At 42.4% G+C, this 20,384-nt stretch overlaps 1 protein-coding gene across 1 annotated transcript in view; it reads left to right on the top strand.

The window, feature by feature from the left end:
* COL28A1 (collagen type XXVIII alpha 1 chain) overlaps positions 1-20,384 on the top strand; it is a 176,179-nt gene that overhangs the window by 135,165 nt on the left and 20,630 nt on the right. Inside the window, exons 28-30 of the mRNA XM_047850690.1 lie at positions 13,572-13,640; positions 14,188-14,268; positions 14,358-14,393. Of these exons, the coding sequence (XP_047706646.1) occupies positions 13,572-13,640; positions 14,188-14,268; positions 14,358-14,393 (186 nt within the window). The remainder of the gene's footprint in view (positions 1-13,571; positions 13,641-14,187; positions 14,269-14,357; positions 14,394-20,384) is intronic.

Here is a 20,384-nt window from a genome sequence, read left to right as displayed (position 1 = left end):
CAGGTCATGATCTCACAGTTTGTGAGTTCATGCCCCACATCAGGCTCTGTGCTGACAGCTCAGAGCCTGGAGCCTGCTTTGCATTCTGTGTCTCCCTCTCTCTCTGCCCCTCACTCACTTGTGCTCTGTCTCTCTCTCTCTGTCCCTCAAAAATAAATAAATGTAAAAAATTTTTTAAATCATTAATTTAACATTTTCTATGCACCAGGCACTGGGCTAGATGCTAGGGATGAATCAATGCCCAGTGTGTAATAGATGGCCAGAACTTGGTGGGGAACTAGAACTAGATCTTTTTTTTTTTTTTAATATGAAATGTATTGTCAAATTGGTTTCCATACAGCACCCAGTGCTCATCCCAACTAGAACTAGATCTTTATGAGATAAGGTTAAGATGAGAGGAAGACTTTAGAGGAATAAACTGGTAAAACACGCAGGGCCAGTCTGTAAAGGGACATTAGGGCCAAGCTAAAGAGCTTCGGCTGGAGCCTATCAGTCAGTGATTCCCAAAGGGGCTCCCCACCAGCTCTATCAGCCTCACCTAGGAACCTGTTAAAAATGCAGATTCTTGGGGCACCTGGGTAGACCAGTCAGTTAAGCATCTGACTCTTGATTTTGGCTCAGGTCATGATTTCACAGTTCATGGGACCACGCCCCACATCAGGCTCTGTACTGACAGCACAGAACCTGCTTGGGATTCTGTCTCTCCCTCTCTCTCTGCCCCTCCCCCACTCATGCACACGCTCTCTCTCTTTCACTCTGTCTCTCTCAAGATACACAAATATTTTAAAAAATGCAAGTTCTTGGGGTGCCTGGGTGGCTCAGTTAAACATCGGACTTTGGCTCAGATCATGACCTCATGGTTTCTGAGTTCAAGCCTGGCATTGGGTTCTCTGATGTCAGTGCAGAGTCCAATTAGGATCCTCTGTCTCCCTGTCTATCTGCCCCTCCCCTGCTTGTGTGTGTGCACGCGTTCTCCCTCTTTCTCTCAAAAAACAAATAAACACTTAAAAAATCCAAGGTCTTGAGCCCCACCTAGACATAATGAATCAGTAACTTTTAGTGTGGAGGCCAGTAATCTTTGTTTTCACAACTCTACAGATATTTTTGATGTATACCAAAGTTGAAGAGCCATTGCTCTGATGATAGAAAACCCTGGAAGGGTTTGTTTATTTTAAAAACTCAGTTTTATGGTGATATAACTAACATACCATACACGTCACCTGTTTAAAGTAAACAAGTCAGTGAAGTTTCGTATTTTCACAGATTTGTGCAACTATCAACACAACCTAAGTTTAGGACATTGCCATCATCCCCAAAAGAAACCCTCTGTCCCATAATAGTCACTCCCCTTTCCCTTCCCACTCAACCTCTCGTCCCTGGCAACCACTAATCTACTTTTTGTCTCCATGGATTCGACAATTCTGGACATTTCTTTTTTTTTTTTAATTTTTTTTTTCAACATTTATTTATTTTTGGGACAGAGAGAGACAGAGCATGAACAGGGGCGGGGCAGAGAGAGAGGGAGACAGAGAATCGGAAACAGGCTCCAGGCTCCAAGCCATCCGCCCAGAGCCTGACGCGGGGCTCGAACTCACGGACCGCGAGATCGTGACCTGGCTGAAGTCGGACGATTAACCGACTGCGCCACCCAGGCGCCCCTGGACATTTCTTATAAACAGACTCACACAGTGTGTAGTCTTTTGTGGCTAGTTTCTTTCACTTAGAATCATGTCTTCAAGGGTCATCCATATTGATGGGGATTAAGGAGGGCACTTGCCCTGATAAGCACTGGGTGTTGTAAGGGTTGAATCACTACACTGTGCACCTGAAACTGATACTACACTGTAGGTTAACTAACTGGAAGTTAAATAAAAACTTAGAAAAAAAAAAAGGTTATTCATGTTGTACTAGAATTTTCTTTATGTGGCCAAATAATATTCCACTGTAGAGATGTACCATATTTGGTTGTCCATTTGTCCATTGATGAACACTGGGCTATTTCCACTTTTTGGCTGTCATAAATAATGTTGTTATGAACCCCTATGTGTAAGCTTTGTCTAGACACATGATTTTATTTGTCTTGGGTGTAAACCTTGTCCTTTTTAAGGACAGGAGTGACCTGGCCAGCTGAATGTTTTAGTATGTGACAGCTTGGGGCAGGGCTTCTCATTCCTCTGCCTCCACACCATTCCCACATCCAGAACACTCCATCCTCAGCTGTACTCATTGTTCCCTTTTTAGATGGTGGTGTGGGGGTAAGAGGTGGGCTGTGCCATTGGAAATATCCTCTCCCTTGCATGCTAGCATCTCTCTCTCTGGCCCCACAACTGAGAATGTTTAGTATAGATGTACATGAGCTGAAGTAAAGGCATGCATTAAACTATTGTAACAATTTAACCCATGGGTGAGGTGAATCTGAACCAGGGCAGAGTGAAATTTTTTTTTATGTTTATTTATCGTTAGAGAGAGAGAGAGAGAGAGAGAGAGAGAGAGAGAGAAAGAGAAAGCGCGAGGGGGCGATGGGGCAGAGAGAGAGGGAGACACAGAATCCAAAGCAAGCTCCAGGCTCCAGGCTGTCAGCACAGAACCTGACACGGGGCTCAAACTCACAAGCCCCATGATGATGATCTGAGTCAAAGTCGGACTCTCAACCAACTGAGCCACCCATGCGCCCTGAACCAAGGCAGGTTTAAAAGGGATGGATTTATTCATTCTGAACCATTATCCTTAGTAGCTCATAATCTTCTTCTACCAGTCTCCAACTGTCCTGCAAAAGCGATGTGCTATATTGAACAACCTTCCCTTTGGTGTGTGAAATATTATTTTTCAACATTGTTTCCTCTCCTGAAGGGAGAAAGGCTACTGAAAAGCACAGCTTCTCAAACTTTTCCACAAAGCCCAGAGCAACCCTAAGCACTGCTCACGGCCTCCTCATTTTAATATTAGAATTGTCACTTTGTGACACTTGAAATACAAACGATTTCTGAGACAAATTATTTTTTGGTAATTTAATGCAAAATGCCATGTGTTGTGGTCTGATCTGCTACAAGTGGGAGAAATGAGAACGTCGGTGTCTCTGTTAGTTTCCTCTGGCTGTTGTAGCAAATTATCACATTTGTGGCTTAATACAACACCAGCTTACTCTTTTGCAGCTCTGGAACCTAGACGTCTAAAATGAAACTTAACGGGGCAAAAACCAAATGTTGACAGGGAGTCTCGCCGCTAATCTATTTCTTTGCTCTTCCAGTGTCTAGAGCCACACTCCTGCATTCATTCCTTGGCTCATGGCCCCTTTGTCTGTCTTCAAAGCCAGTGATATGCATCTTTTCTGACTCTGCTTTGCACTATCACATGATCTTCTCTTCTGTCAAGTCTCCCTTTGCCTCCCTCTTATAAGGGTATTTATTTATTTTATTTTTAAATGTTCATTTATTTATTTTGAGAGAGAGAGAGAGAGGCAAGGGGAGGGGCAGACAGAAAGGGAAAGAGAGAGAATCCCAAGCAGGCTCCATGCTGTCAGCGCAGAGCCCCACACAGGGCTCCAGCTCCTGAACTGTGAGATCGTGCCCTGAGCCTAAATCAAGAGTTTGATGCTTAACCCACTGAGCCACCCAGGCGCCCCTGTAAGGATATTTATGACTGCGTTGAAGACCCACCTCTATAATCCAGGATAATCTCTTGAGTAAGAGATCAAAATCTCTCTTCAGATCCTTAATCACATCTGCCAAAACTTTTTTTCTATATAACAGTCACAGGTTCTGGGCATTAGGACCTGCATTTCTTTGGGGCCATTATTCAGCCTGCCCTCGTATTAAATCAGCGGAAAAGAGGCTTTGCCCTTTTCACTACTTCTGGATCCATTCTTGTCTGCTAAACAATTGAGCCATGGAAAAGAGAAGTAGAATTGAAAAGCATACAACATTTCATGGCATCTCTATGCTCAGCAGACTTAGACCCTTATACCATTGTGCTAGGAGGCCCCGCAGCAGGAGGCCCCCTGTCCCGCTGCTGTGGCAGCAGCTGTGGCCATACAGATCAGCACCTCCTGCCGTCCCCACACCCTGGCCGCACTGCTAAAGTGGTCAGGACACAGCTACACACTCCAGGCCAGATGACGTGCTTGTAAGTGCCCCCTTCAGCACCCACGTCGTGAAGTCTCTGCCAGCACTTCCACACATCTTTTTTGTTATCTCTTTTCCCTATTGATCCCAAAAGCTTATCATGGAATTTGCCTTATATTAACCAGAGAGGCACCTCGTTACCTGTGTGTGTGTGTGTGTGTGTGTGTGTGTGTTGGGAGTGGAGGATTTGTGAACATAAAAACAGAATTTAGGGTGTATGGTGTCTAGACAACTTCTACCAACAAGGTGGCAGGCCTCCACATCCACTCCATCTAGCTCAGTTGGATATGCAGGGCCCTGAAATGGGTACTTCGGAAGGTAGAAAGACAAAGAAGATGAAGAATCTACTTTGGGAATTTAAGTAGGACAGAAAGATGTGCATGCCCAAACCCATTAGACATGTGCCACAGGAGAGGTGTGGCATGCTGTGGGGTATTACTCATGGCTGGGGCGAGAGTGGGTCAGGGAAAACTCCTTGGATGTGTTTGGTGGGCCAGGACTGGCCCACAGATGGAATGAGGGTATTTAGAGAGGACACAGAAGCTCAGGACACGAAGAGAACCCCAAGCCTGGAGTCAAAGAGGGAAAGGCGGAAAACAAAGCAGGCTTGGCCGAGTAGAATTTCTGTATTTGATGGATTTGGTTCTGATATGGCTAGCAGGTGGAAAGTTCTGGAAAGCAGATATAAAGTTAGTCCCAGAGCAGAGAGACTGGGGTGAGACTGGGGATTAGAAAAGTGGAGATTATCCTCGTAGGGTCACTACTAATGCCAGGCACGTGGATAATATTGCAAAACAAAAGTAAGGACCATGGCAGACATCTACCTTGAGGGCACAGAGAGTACCAAAAGAGATACTGGAGAAGTAAAATGCAAATTGTCAACGGCAGGAGGGAAACCAGGAGCCTGGACTATGCAGGTAGCCAGCAAGGGGAGCATTCCAGAGTCTCCTGTCTCTAGCAGAGGCTGACCTTGTCTCCTTGTATGTATCATTTATGCAGTAAGTGTAGCCAAATGCCATGCAAGATTTTCATGAAATTTGGCAGGTTTTACAGAAGGCTACTTAGGCAGACAAAGTTAATGTGTACAATTGAGTTGATCCGGCAAAGCCCCTTGAAGCCATGAAGGTCTTTGCACTATGACTTATCAATGTATTCAATTCTGACATTTATGCTAAGAACAATTTTATTATTGGAAAATAGGACCAAATTCTACAGTCAGATAGAAAATCATAACCGGGAGCACATATGTCCACAAAGCAATCAAACAGTCCAGCTTGGTGGCTTGACTGTTGAGATCATTTGTGAATATTCATGTGCTGATTGTTCAACTCTATTAACATCTGCTGGCAGATATAAACAGAAAAATGCAAGCAAGGACTAAAAGTTTAAGAGAAAGGATTGGAGGGAAATATGCCCAAATTGAGCACATTTGGCTATGAGTGTTGTGAGCTGAGCAAGGCCAATTTGGACATTTAAATTTGTCAGAATCTTTTTGATGACTCTCAGTAGCCCCTGAAGATTAGAGGTTGGTAGGAGTTACTTGCTTCCTCCTAGACAACCTTGCTATCGGATTGTGTGTTTTAATGAAAGCAAGTTTCAGATAGAATTCTACCCAATGTTCTGCTACTTATTAATAAGGAGGCACAAAAACATGCACCGAAGCCTGGTCCAATTTCCAATTTTCTGGTTTTCTTTAAAGCACTTTGACAAGAACTTTGCATAAAATGATTTCTCTAAGATAAATACAACCATATTCTCATGATTGGACCACTTAACCTTTTAAATCAGTGAAGGGACTCTTCATTATGGGATGAGGGTTGAAGGCACCTGTTTTGAATGAGTTCTAGAATTAGGGTGCCCTACCAAAGCATTTGGCTGACTCTTTTACCCCATTCGTGCAAGGAGTAAGGTATCTGCACAAAATTCCTAGCTATGACAGGTCTTGAATACCTCTTATTTCCCCAAGGATAAATTGTTTCCGTTTTCCCTCTGGAGCAAATTCAGAGAGTGAGTGTTAAAGCACCTGTCTTTAAAGTATGGCCCACTGATTATGGTATTTCAAATGTTACCTTAGCACCCCTAGAGTATAAACTAAATTGCATATACACGTATTTGCATGAATAGGGAAAAAGCCAATGGGGTAGGCTGGATAATGGCCCCTAAAGACGTTCATGTCCTAATCCTGAGGGTCTGTGAATATTACCTTCTATGGCAGAAGAAACTTTGCACACATGATTAAGTTGAGCATTTTGAGGTGGGGACGTGATCCTGGATTGTCTGGGTGGGCCCTCAGTCTGATCATGAGTGTCCTTATAAGAGGGGGGCAGAAGCAGAAGAGACTACAGAAGAGGTGATGTGACGGTGGACACAGGGATGGAGTGGAGGAAGATGAAGGAAGGGACCACAAGCCAAAGAATACAGGTGACCACTAGAACTTTTTGGTCAAGGAAACAGATGCTCTCCTCAGAGCCTCCAGGGGAAACCAATCCTGCCGATACCTTGACTTCATTCCAGTGAAACTGACTTTGTGCTTCTGATTTCCAGAACAGTAAGAGAACAAATTTATGTTGTTTTCAGCCACCAAATTTGTGGTGATTCATTACAGCAACAATAGGAAATGAATATAGCCATCAATATTAACGTCAGCAACATTTTGGTCCAACTCATGGAAGTTTCCACTGGAGCTGTTTTGAAAACCCTTGCTGTACATGGCTGACACTTCTTAGATTATTAAAAAAAAAGACCCTGAATTGCGGGCCATGGAGAGGAGGGGAGGAACAGATGGTGCAGGTTTTAAACCATTTTTAGGAACAGATTCACAATCAGTCCCTGAATCTATAAAAAGTAAACCATTTCTCTGCCTCTCATGGGACACAATGGGACTCAATCACCATTTGAATGAAAATCAAGTATAATGAAGCCATGTTGTTCCATTTAGGCCCATTAGGACGATATTCTGGCCAGGTACCAGGTGAGCCTAGGCTATGCTCCAGCAGAAGGCTCGCCTGATCACAAATAATGTAACCACTGATTGTATTCCCAACCAAGTGGGCTGCTTTGCGGGACAAGCATTAGGCTGTCTTAGCCCGTGTTAGGGAATGTTAACATATCAAGATGGGATACTAAGTTAAAGGAGTTCAATTCCACAAAGATAAGGATTTGAAGAAGCTAGAGGCTCTTGATTTTCAGGCTGCAGATGGAGAAACTGCTTAGCTTCTAGTCTGTGCTGAGACAGAACTGAGCGAAAAAAATCAGAGCCTCTGGGAGAACCACCTTTGGAGAGATTTACTGTTCAAAGAAAGCATTGCTGTGAAATCAAATACAATCCAAGGTGATGGGGAAGAATTGCAAAGCCTAAGTTTTAGCACTTATATACTTGTCCCCAGGTTATTATAGTGATTAAATAAGAATATGTCCAGCTCTCTGATTACCTGGCTCAGTCCTTCACATGTAGACACACAAATCATTGGCAGTTGCTAGTTGTAACAGAAGAATGTTATGCTTGGAATTTAGGTGGAAGGAGAGAGGTGCCAAAATGCCAGACCATTAGATTGTTCTAGAGGGTCCCTGGATAAGCTCCTTCTTCTTCTTCTTTTTTTTTTATTTTTAACGTCTATTTATTCTTGAGAGAGACAGAGCACGACTGGGAGAGGGGCAGGGTGAGAGAGGGACGCAGAATCCGAAGCAGGCTCCAGGCTCTGAGTTGTCAGCACAGAGCCTGACATGGGGCTCAAACCCATGAACTGTTAGCTCATGACCTGAGCCAAAGTCAGATGTTTAACCGACTGAGCCACCCAGGTGCCCCTAGATAAGCTCCTCTGTCTACATGTACAATTATATGTACTCTGTAGGCCACCAGAGAAATACTATTTTCCATCTAAAGTGAACTAGCCATTTCCTTAAAGCCTAAGAAAATAATCCCTTTCAATACAGAATGGTTCCTGGATTTGAGGCCAAATACTTAGATGACTATTCAGGCAGGTTACCATGTCTTGCTAACTCTGCCATTTACCCACTAAGTCAACATCTTAATCTGATACTGCTTTCTTTCTTCAAGCTGCTTTTCATTCAAAGGCCTGCTTGACTGATCTTGTACTCCCTACCTTCAAAATTTATCAATATTTACTACATTCCCCTACATAACACAGTAAAATTATAAACATCAAAAAATTATCATTGCTACACTATTTCCTCTATAGACCCTATTCATTTCACCAAGTGTTCTATTAATTCTTTTTACATTTTAAAAGACTCTTCTTATTGTTTAGTAAAAGAGTATTTATAATCTTATTACTTACCTTTTAAGTGTACAGTTTTACAAGTTCCAGCAAATGCATAAGAGGCCTCTAATGAGGAGGGTTTCCTGACCCTTTCCAAGTAGTTAGGACATCTCCAAAAATCTGGGACCCATGCCTGCAAGTTTTATTCTATTTCCTACCTCCAGCTCCCATGGGTCATCTATGCCCTAAAGGTGACAGCATTTGCTGTACTTCCCCCAGAAGCTTAAGACTTTTGTCCCACAAGAGGCTTTGTGCTTTTCACAGGGGTTACCTGCTTCCTTCCCCTGGGCCTGCACCACTAGGGAAGCTTTGGGACTCGCCCTGTCCCCAGTCTCTCTCATGAGCACTGGTGAGGCCCCCAAAGAGCTCATGAGAGAGTGGGTATAAATTCCCCTGTGTCTGGAGCTCCCAGAGGTCCTGTCTTCTTACACTAGCCCACACTCAGCCATTGGTTAAGAATTTTCACTAAGTTCTTACCAGCTTGTATGACATCTGGTGTCCCCAGCAGCTAAGTAACTACCTGTGCCCTGTCTCTCCTTAGAGGATCCTTTGTTTCCTTAGATTTTGAGCTAGGTGGTTGTGCTGCAACCACAGGTCTATGATGCTCTGAGAAAAAATTGTGCTTTCATAGATTAGTTAGCTTTTTTTTTTACTGTGGATTTAAAAATGAAAGCAGCCTTTTCTAGTTTCTAGAAATTTCCCTAAAAGGAAGCCAGAAGTTCATTTTATAGTTTTTGATCATCTGTGAGTTTGATTTTTTTTTCTTACTGCACCTTAAATATCTGAACAATGAAAATCTAAGGCTGAGATATGGTGGTTGAGAAACTGGGTTTGAAATTTGGATTTAATGACACCTTCAGATAGACAGGTTCTTTCCTGTAGTTGCATCTGATCCAGGCTGATATAATTGTGTATCATTTTCCTGAGACTTGTAAGGAAAAACACAGATGACTGGAGAGCATTCACCTCTGCCAAATTAAGAGGTCTTCTTGCTGTTAGCCAGATAGTACAGTCTGAAAGTTATAGTAAGATTTCAAGTATTTTGAAGGTAAACTGATAATTAAAAGGGGGATAAAAAAGGGCCTCTTTATAGGGAAACCCAGCTGCCTGGAATAGCTACAGTGTTAACAATTACATATAAAATACCTATAATGTGAAGTAATGCAAAATAAATTCCTGACCACGGAACTGATCCTGACATGATTAGAGGCTACTTTGAGGTTTTTCCCTCAGGGCTTGGCAGTGAGGCCACAGTAGCTTTTAAGTTTGCTAGGAAATTGTGTAATTTCTTAAAGGAAGCTAGTTAGTCATAAACATCTATTGGACATCTATATTAGCTGTCATAGGATCCAAAAAGTTGTAAAAGACATAATTATTCTGAATAATTGTCAGAAAGGTGTCAAGTTCTTTCTGGACCCGCTTCATCTACTGTAATTCCCAGTGATAATTTGCTATCATATCCCAGTCCTAGCTGCTGTGTTTCCCGCGCTCTTCTATCCTTCAGGGCTGGGACAAAGCCTACTGTAGATCTTCTAGTGTTCTCTCATGAGCCTTCAATCCCCTTCCACCTGGCTAGGAAACCTCCTGACCACCCCCTCCCCCCCAAATCAGGTCGCAGTGGTCTCAAGCATCTTCCTGACACCCTCAAGCTACCTTTCAACCAGTTACCTGGTCGAATAAAGATGTCTTCCTTCACGCCCACAAAAAAATATGAGAAAACTAATCTATGCCAAAGTATCCCTTACCGACACACCTGTCTTAAGATGATACACTTCATATAACTTTTGGTTCTTACTTTCTTTTTAATTAGAACAGAGAATGGCAGAATCTCAGGCAGGCATCTTCCCACCACCCTGCCTATGACTCTGTGAGCTGGCCACCCAGTCTGTATGTAGACAGACCCTTCTACCCTTCATATTCAAGATGAGGCTGCACATCCACTCTTAGAGCACGTTTTTCAGCAAGTGTAATGAGGTTGGTCTGTGTTCCACATATTCCTGTCTATTCCTCTTCATACCTGTGTTAGCTGTGCAATCTTCGGAAACAGAACAGATTTTTCTCCTCTCCTTTCTCCTGCTTTAATATCCAGCTTGGAATCTGAATGCGGATTTACTGTCTCAGGCTTATTTAAGTGGCACCAATCCCTATCCAAGGTTCTGGGGCTCTCAATACCACCATATTTCCTGGGTGAGAAAAGACTATTCTCTCTTGAATGTGAACGGAGTATAGAAGACCAGCGATCTCTGCCTGTCTCCTATCACCACTGAAGCAACCAACAGAACGAACAGAGGCACCACTCCTTCTTCTGGGGTGGGTGTCCTCAGGCCTGAGACATCCACGCACAATACTGCACAAGCCTTTACTGTGGGCCCACTCTACCATAGCACTGTGCTTGGCTCAACAGTTACCAAGATGAAAAAGACCTTCAGCAAATGAGTTCTCTGCAATATGACCTTTGTAAGGAACTTGGTCTAAGTCCTCTGGAGATGAATTGAGGAGGCAAAACTGTAACCCCATACCTGCCTTGCATTTAGAAATACATGGCAGAGATGAGAAGGACCTAGAAGTTTAGCCAAGTCTTGGGTCCAACAAAAGTTGTGCATTTCAAAAGGAGTCTCCAATTATATTCATCTTATTTTGTACCCTCTATATAAGATTTGTTTTAATGAAAAGGTTCCCTTTTAGGGATATGTACAAGTATGCAAAGATATATAAGAGCATATTTATTGAAGTGTTATTTGTAACTGGGAAATATTGGAAACAACCATATCCATCACTAGGATAATGAATAAATTATAGTCGAGTTATTTAATGGCGTACTGTACAGCAGAGAAAATTAACAAACTAGAACTATGTATAGGTACACAGACAAATTTCCAACAGATAATGCTGATATTTAAAATAAAAATTGGAGGGGCTCCTGGGTAGCTCAGTTGAGCATCCAACTTCAGCTCAAGTCATGACCTAGTGGTTCATGAGTTCAAGCCCCACATCGGGCTCTGTGCTGACAGCTCAGAGCCTGGAGCCTGCTTCGGATTCTGTGACTCCCACTGTCTCTGCCCCTCCCCCGCTCACACTGTGTGTGTGTGTCTCTCTCTCAAAAAATAAATAAACGTTAAAAAAAATTTTTTTTTAAGAAAAACTGGATGTGGGGTGCCTGAGTGGCTGGTTAAGCATCCCATTCTTGGTTCTGGCTCAGGTCATGATCTCATGGTTTGAGTATGTGAGCCCCATGTTGGGCTCTGCACTGACAGCATGGAGCCTACTTGGGATTCTGTCTCTCTGCTCCTTCCCCAAGCACTCTCTCTCAAAATAAATAACCAAGCCTTAAAAAGTTTTAGAATACAATTGAATGCATAAATATATCACTTATTTGAAGTTTAAAATGTTAAATATTATCCATTGTCTTAGAATATATATGTAGTTAAAGCATAAAAACATGGATATGAGTGATGCATGTCAGTTTCAGAAAAGATTTCCCCTCTTGTCAAGAGCATGGGATTGGGTACATCAGGGTATATCAGTGGTATCTGCACCATTTCATCTTTTAATATGGTGGTATATAGGTGAGTGTTTGCCTTCTTCAGTATAAATTTTATGTCTGAAATATTATTAATACTTTTTGAAAGAAAGGGTTCTGTTGATTTTAAAAAGCTTGAAAGCCAATGAGCTAGGAAGGGGGGCTGAGGAATGCCAATACTCAAAGTTACAATGGTCTCCAAGCAAGCTATCTGGCCTTCTGGAGCAGTGGCTCTCAAGTCCTAGAAGGCCATGGCAAAATGCATATTTTACTCCTACCCCTATCCTTGATTCTCATTTCATAGTCTGAGGTTTTCATTAAGAATCTCAGCAGTTCTAGTAGGTGTGGTGAGTATACCTTTGAGAAAGATATTCAAGGTAAGCAAGTGAAATCCCCGGAGCTCCTGACCAGGAGAATCCACAAAGCTTTGCCACAGACTCATTGCTAATAATGATTCAGAGTTAAGCAGCATCAGAACTATGACTGTAGGGGCGCCTGGGTGGCGCAGTCGGTTAAGCGTCCGACTTCAGCCAGGTCACGATCTCGCGGTCCGTGAGTTCGAGCCCCGCGTCAGGCTCTGGGCTGATAGCTCAGAGCCTGGAGCCTGTTTCCGATTCTGTGTCTCCCTCTCTCTCTGCCCCTCCCCCGTTCATGTTCTGTCTCTCTCTGTCCCAAAAAAAATAAATAAACGTTGAAAAAAAAAAATTAAAAAAAAAAAAAAAAGAACTATGTATACTGAACAGGGGTTATTCTGTTTCATGCTCGACATCATGAAAGCCCTTTAAATCTGTGTGCTTTAGGGAGCAAGGGGCAGGGGACAGGAGATAATGTTAAGGTACAGGAGGGGGCAGTTAAAGTCCTTGAAATGAATACATTTTTATTTTCTGAATTAAGGAGGTACTAAATTTAGATAAATAGATTCATGGTAAAAAATTATCAGGGCTGGAACTAACAGTATATGGTAATTATATAAACAGCTGTTTGACATTCATTGGGTAGAGATGCTGTTATATCCTCATTTCCTCCATTATTAAGATAATAAATGCTTTTAGCCTATCAAAAAATATAGAAAAATGTAGAGAAGTTTATAAAAATCACCATTAATATCACAACTGAAATAACAGCTGCTTGTTATGTGTGAACTGATTGATATAATGTTCACAGTTTGAAATTGGCCAAGGTGGGAGTAATTACAACAAAAGAAATAGGCAAATGCTATAAATCAGCTCCTTGACTTCTACCCCAGATTCAGAAGTTAAATTTTTCCTAGCAAAGAATCGAGCCCATCTGACATACATAGTCCCCTCCAAACTTGTTTTGTTTTTTTTTTTTAATGTTTATTTATTTATTTTTGAGAGGGTAGAGGAAGGGACAGAGAGCAGAGCAAAGAAGACAGAGAATCCCAAGCAGGCTCTGCACTGTCAGTGCAGAACCCAATGCACTGGGCTCAAACTCACTAAGGAGATCACGACTTGAGCCAAAATCAAGAGCCAGACACTTAACTGACTGAGCCACCCAGGCACCCCTCCCCTGCAATTTAGATAATGTTATAAGGCTGTTCTGAAATTGCAAGTGTATATATGACCCAAGGAATTTTCTGAGTTGTCTTGGGAAATTAATGGGATGATCCCTTCTTTATATTGTGTGTAGGGGGAGCAAGGACCTCAAGGTTTTCCAGGGCCAAAAGGCATGACAGGCCATGGCCTCCCTGGCCAGAAGGTAAGCATTTCAGGGCCTTAGAGAAATGCTTAGGTTTAGGATCTCAATAGCTTGGCATAAACTTTAGAAGAACACTTCTACTGGTCATTTATCCTGACAGCTCTCAGAGGAAACAATCCATTTGAAAGCAGTTCCTTATGCATTTCCTTTCCTAACTATAAACATGCTTACTTCATAAAATCTCATTTTTTCATCCTTAAAAGCCAGCTGATAAAGGAACAAATCCTTACAACATACCACATAGAAAACACTGGATAACCCTGGTTAGAATGTTACAATAGTTGGAACTTCCCGAAGGTAGCCAGCCGATCTGATAGTAACTCAAGATCTCCTCACCTTGAGACCCCCGGCTCATCATGAATTAGATTATGGTACCTGGGGGGTGGGGGTGGGATCTAAATATAATGCTTGCCATTTTTTTCCGGTAGTATATTTGTATCAACAAGCCCCACAGGTCTTTAAGAGATGCCGCTTGCAAACGAACCAAATTTTAGAGTTTGGCTTTAATATTTACGTTCTATACTTATTTTTTCACTATATTACAAAGGGAGAGCATGGAGAACGGGGCGCTATGGGAAAGAAAGGCGATAAAGGTGAAATTGGGGAGCCCGGATCTCCAGGGAAACAGGCAAGAAATGATTTTTAAAGTCTTAGTGTAATTTTATACGTTAGCTTGTTCCAACCTACACTGACTGTTACTCTTCTTCCACTAAGTAGGGGTTACAAGGACCAAAGGGAGACGCAGGACTTACTGTGAGTATCCATCCTAGAGGGTAATTGAGGGTTTACATTTGCAAAATTATTACATTCATGTTTTAGCTTCAGAAGCATGAATTCTTTGGACGCAGAGCTCCAGTTGCTTTTTTTTTTTTTATGAAATTTATTGACAAATTGGTTTCCATACAACACCCAGTGCTCATCCCAAAAGGTGCCCTCCTCAATACCCATCACCCACCCTCTCCTCCCTCCCACCCCCCATCGACCCTCAGTTTGTTCTCAGTTTTTAACAGTCTCTTATGCTTTGGCTCTCTCCCATTCTAACCTCTTTTTTTTTTTTTTTTCCTTCCCCTCCCCCATGGGTTCCTGTTAAGGTTCTCAGGATCCACATAAGAGTGAAACCATATGGTATCTGTCTTTCTCTGTATGGCTTATTTCACTTAGCATCACACTCTCCAGTTCCATCCACGTTGCTACAAAAGGCCATATTTCATTTTTTCTCATTGCCACGTAATATTCCATTGTGTATATAAACCACAATTTCTTTATCCATTCATCAGTTGATGGACATTTAGGCTCTTTCCATAATTTGGCTATTGTTGAGAGTGCTGCTATGAACATTGGGGTACAAGTGGCCCTATGCATCAGTGCTCCTGTATCCCTTGGATAAATTCCTAGCAGTGCTATTGCTGGGTCATAGGGTTGCTTTTTAAATGATATCACTGCTACAAGCCCAGTGTTGACTGGGCATGAGGTAACTGATCTGAGCGTGAGGGAGAAATAACACCAGGCAACCCTTACCCAGCCTCGTGGGGATATGCTGCTACTTCCCTCTGACCCCTGCTAGACATGGTAACAAGGAGGTGAGCTGTTTCAAAGAAGCCACCCGACCAGGTAACTTTTAATCTATGTGATCCTTCACGTTCCGGAATGGGAGTTCTGTTTCCTTGACTGGCTCCTTTAGGAAGTACTCCGAGAACAGCCATCACAAAATGGGGACTACTTTAAGGTACGGATTGACTTATTCCGGAGAACTTGTGAGGCAACGACAAACTTTTCCTTATTCTCCCCGCATCATTGCAAATAAAAAGCTGACTCATTAACATCCCACGGGGTGGGAAAGTTTTAGAAATTCTGTGGCGAAGTCTTTTTCTTCCTTTCTCATTGGAAGGCACTACATCTCCTAGAGTGGAGAAACAACAAGAACCTTCTCTCTTTTTTTTTTTTCCTCTTTTTGATTGTTCAGTGGGTCATGGTCTGAGGAGAGTGACCCTATTTGCTGTGCTAAGTGAATCCAGGTGTAGGGGGGTGGGAGTTTAGGTGGTGATGGTAAGACATGAGAGCTGGGCATATGACAAACAGAACACATACTTTATTTATGGCCTGTTTGCCTTTTCCTCTTTGCTCTTCCTCACCACAAGTCAGACACCCCCAGATGCCTATGGGCATGAAACAGCTGTGTGCACATCAATGCCTCCCCCAGAGTAGCAGGGAGAATGTATGTCAAATCCCCAGAGGAACATTCCCCATTGGTTTATACCCTCCCTCCTATCCCAACATGGGGAGAGGGCCTGGCTTCCTTCATCCATTCATTTGTTCTCTCATTTCACCGACATTTATTGGGCATGTATTCTGAGTCAGGCTCTGACGTAGGTGCCAGGGGAATTGTCTAGAGTAAAAGATTCTGTCTCTGAACTCAAGGAGCTCACAGCCTATTAGAAAGAAAGACAAGCAAACGATGCTCACCTGCAGTTTGATAAATGCTTATGATAGGAGTAGATATGTGGATCCTGAGCAGACGAAATGATGTATGGTGATGCTTGGGGCCAAGTTAGACTTTTATCTCCTGAGCAAAATTTTTTTTTAATTTTATTTTTAATTTTTTAAAATTTACATCCAAATTAGTTAGCATATAGTGAAACAATGATTTCAGGAGTACATTCCTTAGTGCCCCTTACCCATTTAGCCCATCCCCCCCTCCCACAACCCCTCCCATAACCCTCAGTTTGTTCTCCATATTCATGAGTCTCTTCTGTTTTGTCCCCCTCCCTGTTTTTATATTATTTTTGTTTCCCTTCCCTTATGTTCATCTGTTTTGTCTTTTAAAGTCCTCATATGAGTGAAGTCATAGGATACTTGTCTTTCTCTGACTAATTTCACTTAGCATAATACCCTCCAGTTCCATCCACATAGCTGCAAATGGATGGAACTGGAGATTTCATTCTTTTTCATTGCTGAGTATTACTCCATTGTATATATATGCCACATCTTCTTTATCCATTCATCCATCGATGGACATTTGGGCTCTTTCCATACTTTGGCTGTTGTTGATAGTGCAGCTGTAAACATGGGGGTGCATGTGTCCCTTCGAAACAGCACACCTATATCCCATGGATGAGTGCCTAGTAGTGCAATTGCTGGGTCATCGGGTAGTTCTAAAATTAATTTTTTGAGGAACCTTCATACTGTTCTCCAGAGTGGCTGCACCAGCTTGCATTCCCATTGAGCAGAAGATTTTTAACCAAGAGGCAGAGATCTTAGAAATGGGGGTGTGATTCTGCTGATTTGGCTTTCTAGATTCTAGAAAAGGGCCTAGCAGGGAAGGATGAATGAAGGAAGAGAGAATTTTCATTAAGTGCGAATCTAGTATGTGACTGGTACTGTGTAGGCTCCTTCACATCAGTACCACCCTTACTGGGTAAGATGCCTGGGGGCTCCTTAGAGGGCCCACTCTGGACCTTTAGTACTTCTTCAGCTGTACCCTTTCCTAGGTGAGGAGTCCCCAGGGCCAACAAGAGTGAACACCCTGAGCTCATGCCCCCCCCCCCCATATTACACTCTGGACACACAGGATCCCAGAATTGCCTGCCTAAATGGCCCATTTGGAAAGCTGACAGCACTGACCTGTATGCATGGGTCCACCCAAAAGGTGGGCAAGGGGAAAGTGTTTTCAGGGAATTTGGACAGAGCTCAGAATTGAGGACTGTGTTCACTACATGAATGCTGGCCCAGGCCCCATGCAGTGCAGAACTGCTGGGGAGAGGGTGCAATGAGAAGGGGACAGACTGTAGGCCACAACCCTCTCTTGCCCAAGACTCCATGTTAATCCATACGATAGCCCTGTGAGGTACTGTTATCTATACTTCAATGAAAGACATGCTAAGTCAGATAGAAAGTTTGAGCCATATGCCTGAAATCACCTTGCTAACAAGTAGCAGAACCCTTGTAGCCAGAGATGGCTTTCTGGTACCAAATCTAGCCTGCTCCCCCACAAATGCTGCTCTTAGAAGACCTCTTTCTTCTTCCCACCCACGCTCTCTCCCTAACCAAATATATCCCCAAACAGCTGTCAGTTGTAGATTCATCCAGATTAGCAAACTACTCTTTTAAGAGGCAAATACCAATGGCAGAGTTCGATGTTTTAATACTTCATGCCAAAAATTGCTTCAGAAAGACTATTTCTCTACCTGTTCCTTACATGTTCGTGTTCCTCAGTGTCTGCCCTCAGTCTTCTCTCTCCTGGTCTTTAAACTCTCAGGAAGGGATAGCCATGAAAGGAAGGAGGGGAATGGGGGGGGGGTTGTAGTTTGAAAAGGCTAATGTAATATCATAGTAAAGTTGGATGGACGGTGAAAAAATATTGTCTTTAGATTATAAACATGGAAAAGAGTATGTTTAACAAATGGGGGTATGGGGATACACTAGTTTAAAAAAGACTGAAAGGCTTTGCTCCATGAAATCTCATCTGCCATCAACAGTCAGCTGTACACTGGCTTTTCTTAAATCCGCCTCCAGTTTGAACTGCTCTCTTGAACACCAGACCTTACATCTCACTGCCTACTGGACATCTCCAGCCACATGTCCCCTCGATGCATCAGACCCATCCAGGCCCAAGCTGAGCCCGGTGATCTTCATTAGCTCCCAGCCTGCCTAGTCCATTCTTCCCTACCTCTGAGAGTGTGCCATCACCATTTGTTTCCTTTGAGACTCCTTTTCCTCACCCTTTCTTCCAATTACTCACCAACCCCCTTCATTTTCCCTCTGAAAGGTCCCTCCAGGCCAGCCCCTCCTACCCATCCACTGCCACTGCTGCTTTCTGGTGTCACTTTTTCCCCTGAACTATTTAGGAACCTCAACCCCCTCCACTGGCTGCCATGATCACCTTTTTAAAGTAAAATGTGATCAGATCTCTTCTCTGCCTAGGGACCATGTGTCTTCTAGCTTCCCAGGATAAAATTCACACCCTTCAACATGACACACAGACCTTCTAGAGTTCATCTGTCTTCCACATTTCCTGTCATCCTTTCTGCCATGTACCCTGAGTCCTAAGTTTACTCAAGTACTGTAATGCACTGTGCTTTGTGTACTTTGCCCCCTGCCTGGAATGTTCCTCCCCCACCTCCTCCTCCCCCAACCCCTCTACCCTGCCACCATTTCCTACCCCAACCTGCTCACAATCTACCTCCCTGGACCACAACCCCACCCTCATGCTCCCACCCCTGGAAATCCCAGCAGACGAACGTGGTTCTTTGGCTCCAACCCAATAGCATAGCACTTACAAAAGTACTTATTTGTCTACTTCTAATAAGAAGTACTATGAATCTTTTGATGAATATAAATTTGATGGCTTCATCATTGGCAAAAATAGCCAAAGTAGTCATTGGGCAATTTGAGTAGAAAAAAATAAAACAATTTTAGTCACGTAAAAGCAAAGAATAGGAGGAAAAGATTGATATATGTGAGTACTTAAAGCATTTTAGACCCAGTTATGACATAAAAGCACAATGAAAAGCATTAGAATGCAACTTTGATATATAAATTATTCTTATAAATCAGTGAAAGAGAAACATTTTAATAGAAAATAATGGACAAAAAACATACAAAGAATTTGCACACGAGGATACAACTTGGAAACATGCTTATGAAATAAAATTTAGCCTCACTGAGAATTGCATAAGTATAGTTTAAAATACTGCACATTCTTGTTCTATCAAATGGCAAAGATTATGTAATAGTAATAACCAGTATTTTGTGTCTAAAATAAAACAGTTTTTCTTATAGACTGCTGTTAGCGGTGTCTGTTACAACTTTTCTGAATGTCACTTTGGCAGGATGAATCAAGAACCTTAAATGGTCGTGCATCTGACTTCAGTAATCAATTTTTAAAAATTTTTTTAAATGTTTATTCATTTTTGAGAGACAGACAGAGTGGGAGCAGGGAAGGGGCAGAGAGAGAGGGAGACACAGAATCCGAAGCAGGCTTCAGGCTCTGAGCTGTCAGCACAGAGCCTGACGCGGGGCTCAAACCCACAGACTGTGAGATCATGGCCTAAGCCGAAGTCGGATGCTTAACTGACTGAGCCACCCAGGTGCCCCTCAAGTTTTTCAGAATACTTAATAATATGGGAAATTAATTATGCAATAATGTTAAGTGAAAAACTATAATCATAAACTTGGTGTCAAGTATTTTCTCCACTTGTAAAAAATTGAACATAAATACATATATTTCCCCTTTCCAAATACATAATATAAATATATAAATATAGACATTTGCCTTTTCTAGACATGTCCTGGTTTCAGATTTATTAAATGCCTCTCTAAATGTGCTAAAATATGACAAGCCCCCACCCCCCTCGAAAGAGATATCAGTGATGTTGATGACTTCCTCATTTTATATAATTTTATAATATTGTATCTGGGAGTTCTTTTTAAATAGCCACTGGAATTATTGGCTTTTACTCAATTTAAATTAAAAATACAATTAAATTAAAGTGCCCTGAATATTTTCCATACGTGTTTCTGTTAAGTCACATCACCAACGATGTCATCTTTACCCCAATTCTGTCAGTATAGATTTTTTTCTTCAAAACTTTACTTTTGCAACTGTTAAATTTTTATCTTCTTAGATCAGGTTCATGCCTCCTTCCTGTTGAGATTTTCTGGGCTTCTATTAAGTTAATCATTCCTGTCACCTTCCTGTCTTCAGCAAATATAGAATTCTGCCTTCTGTCGCGTCATCCCAGTTAT

This window comes from Prionailurus viverrinus, chromosome A2 (genome assembly GCF_022837055.1).
Source record: "Prionailurus viverrinus isolate Anna chromosome A2, UM_Priviv_1.0, whole genome shotgun sequence".
Taxonomy (NCBI): Eukaryota; Metazoa; Chordata; class Mammalia; order Carnivora; family Felidae; genus Prionailurus; species Prionailurus viverrinus.
The sequence above is the reverse complement of the archived record's forward strand: the minus strand, read 5'-3'. Positions and strand labels throughout refer to the sequence as shown.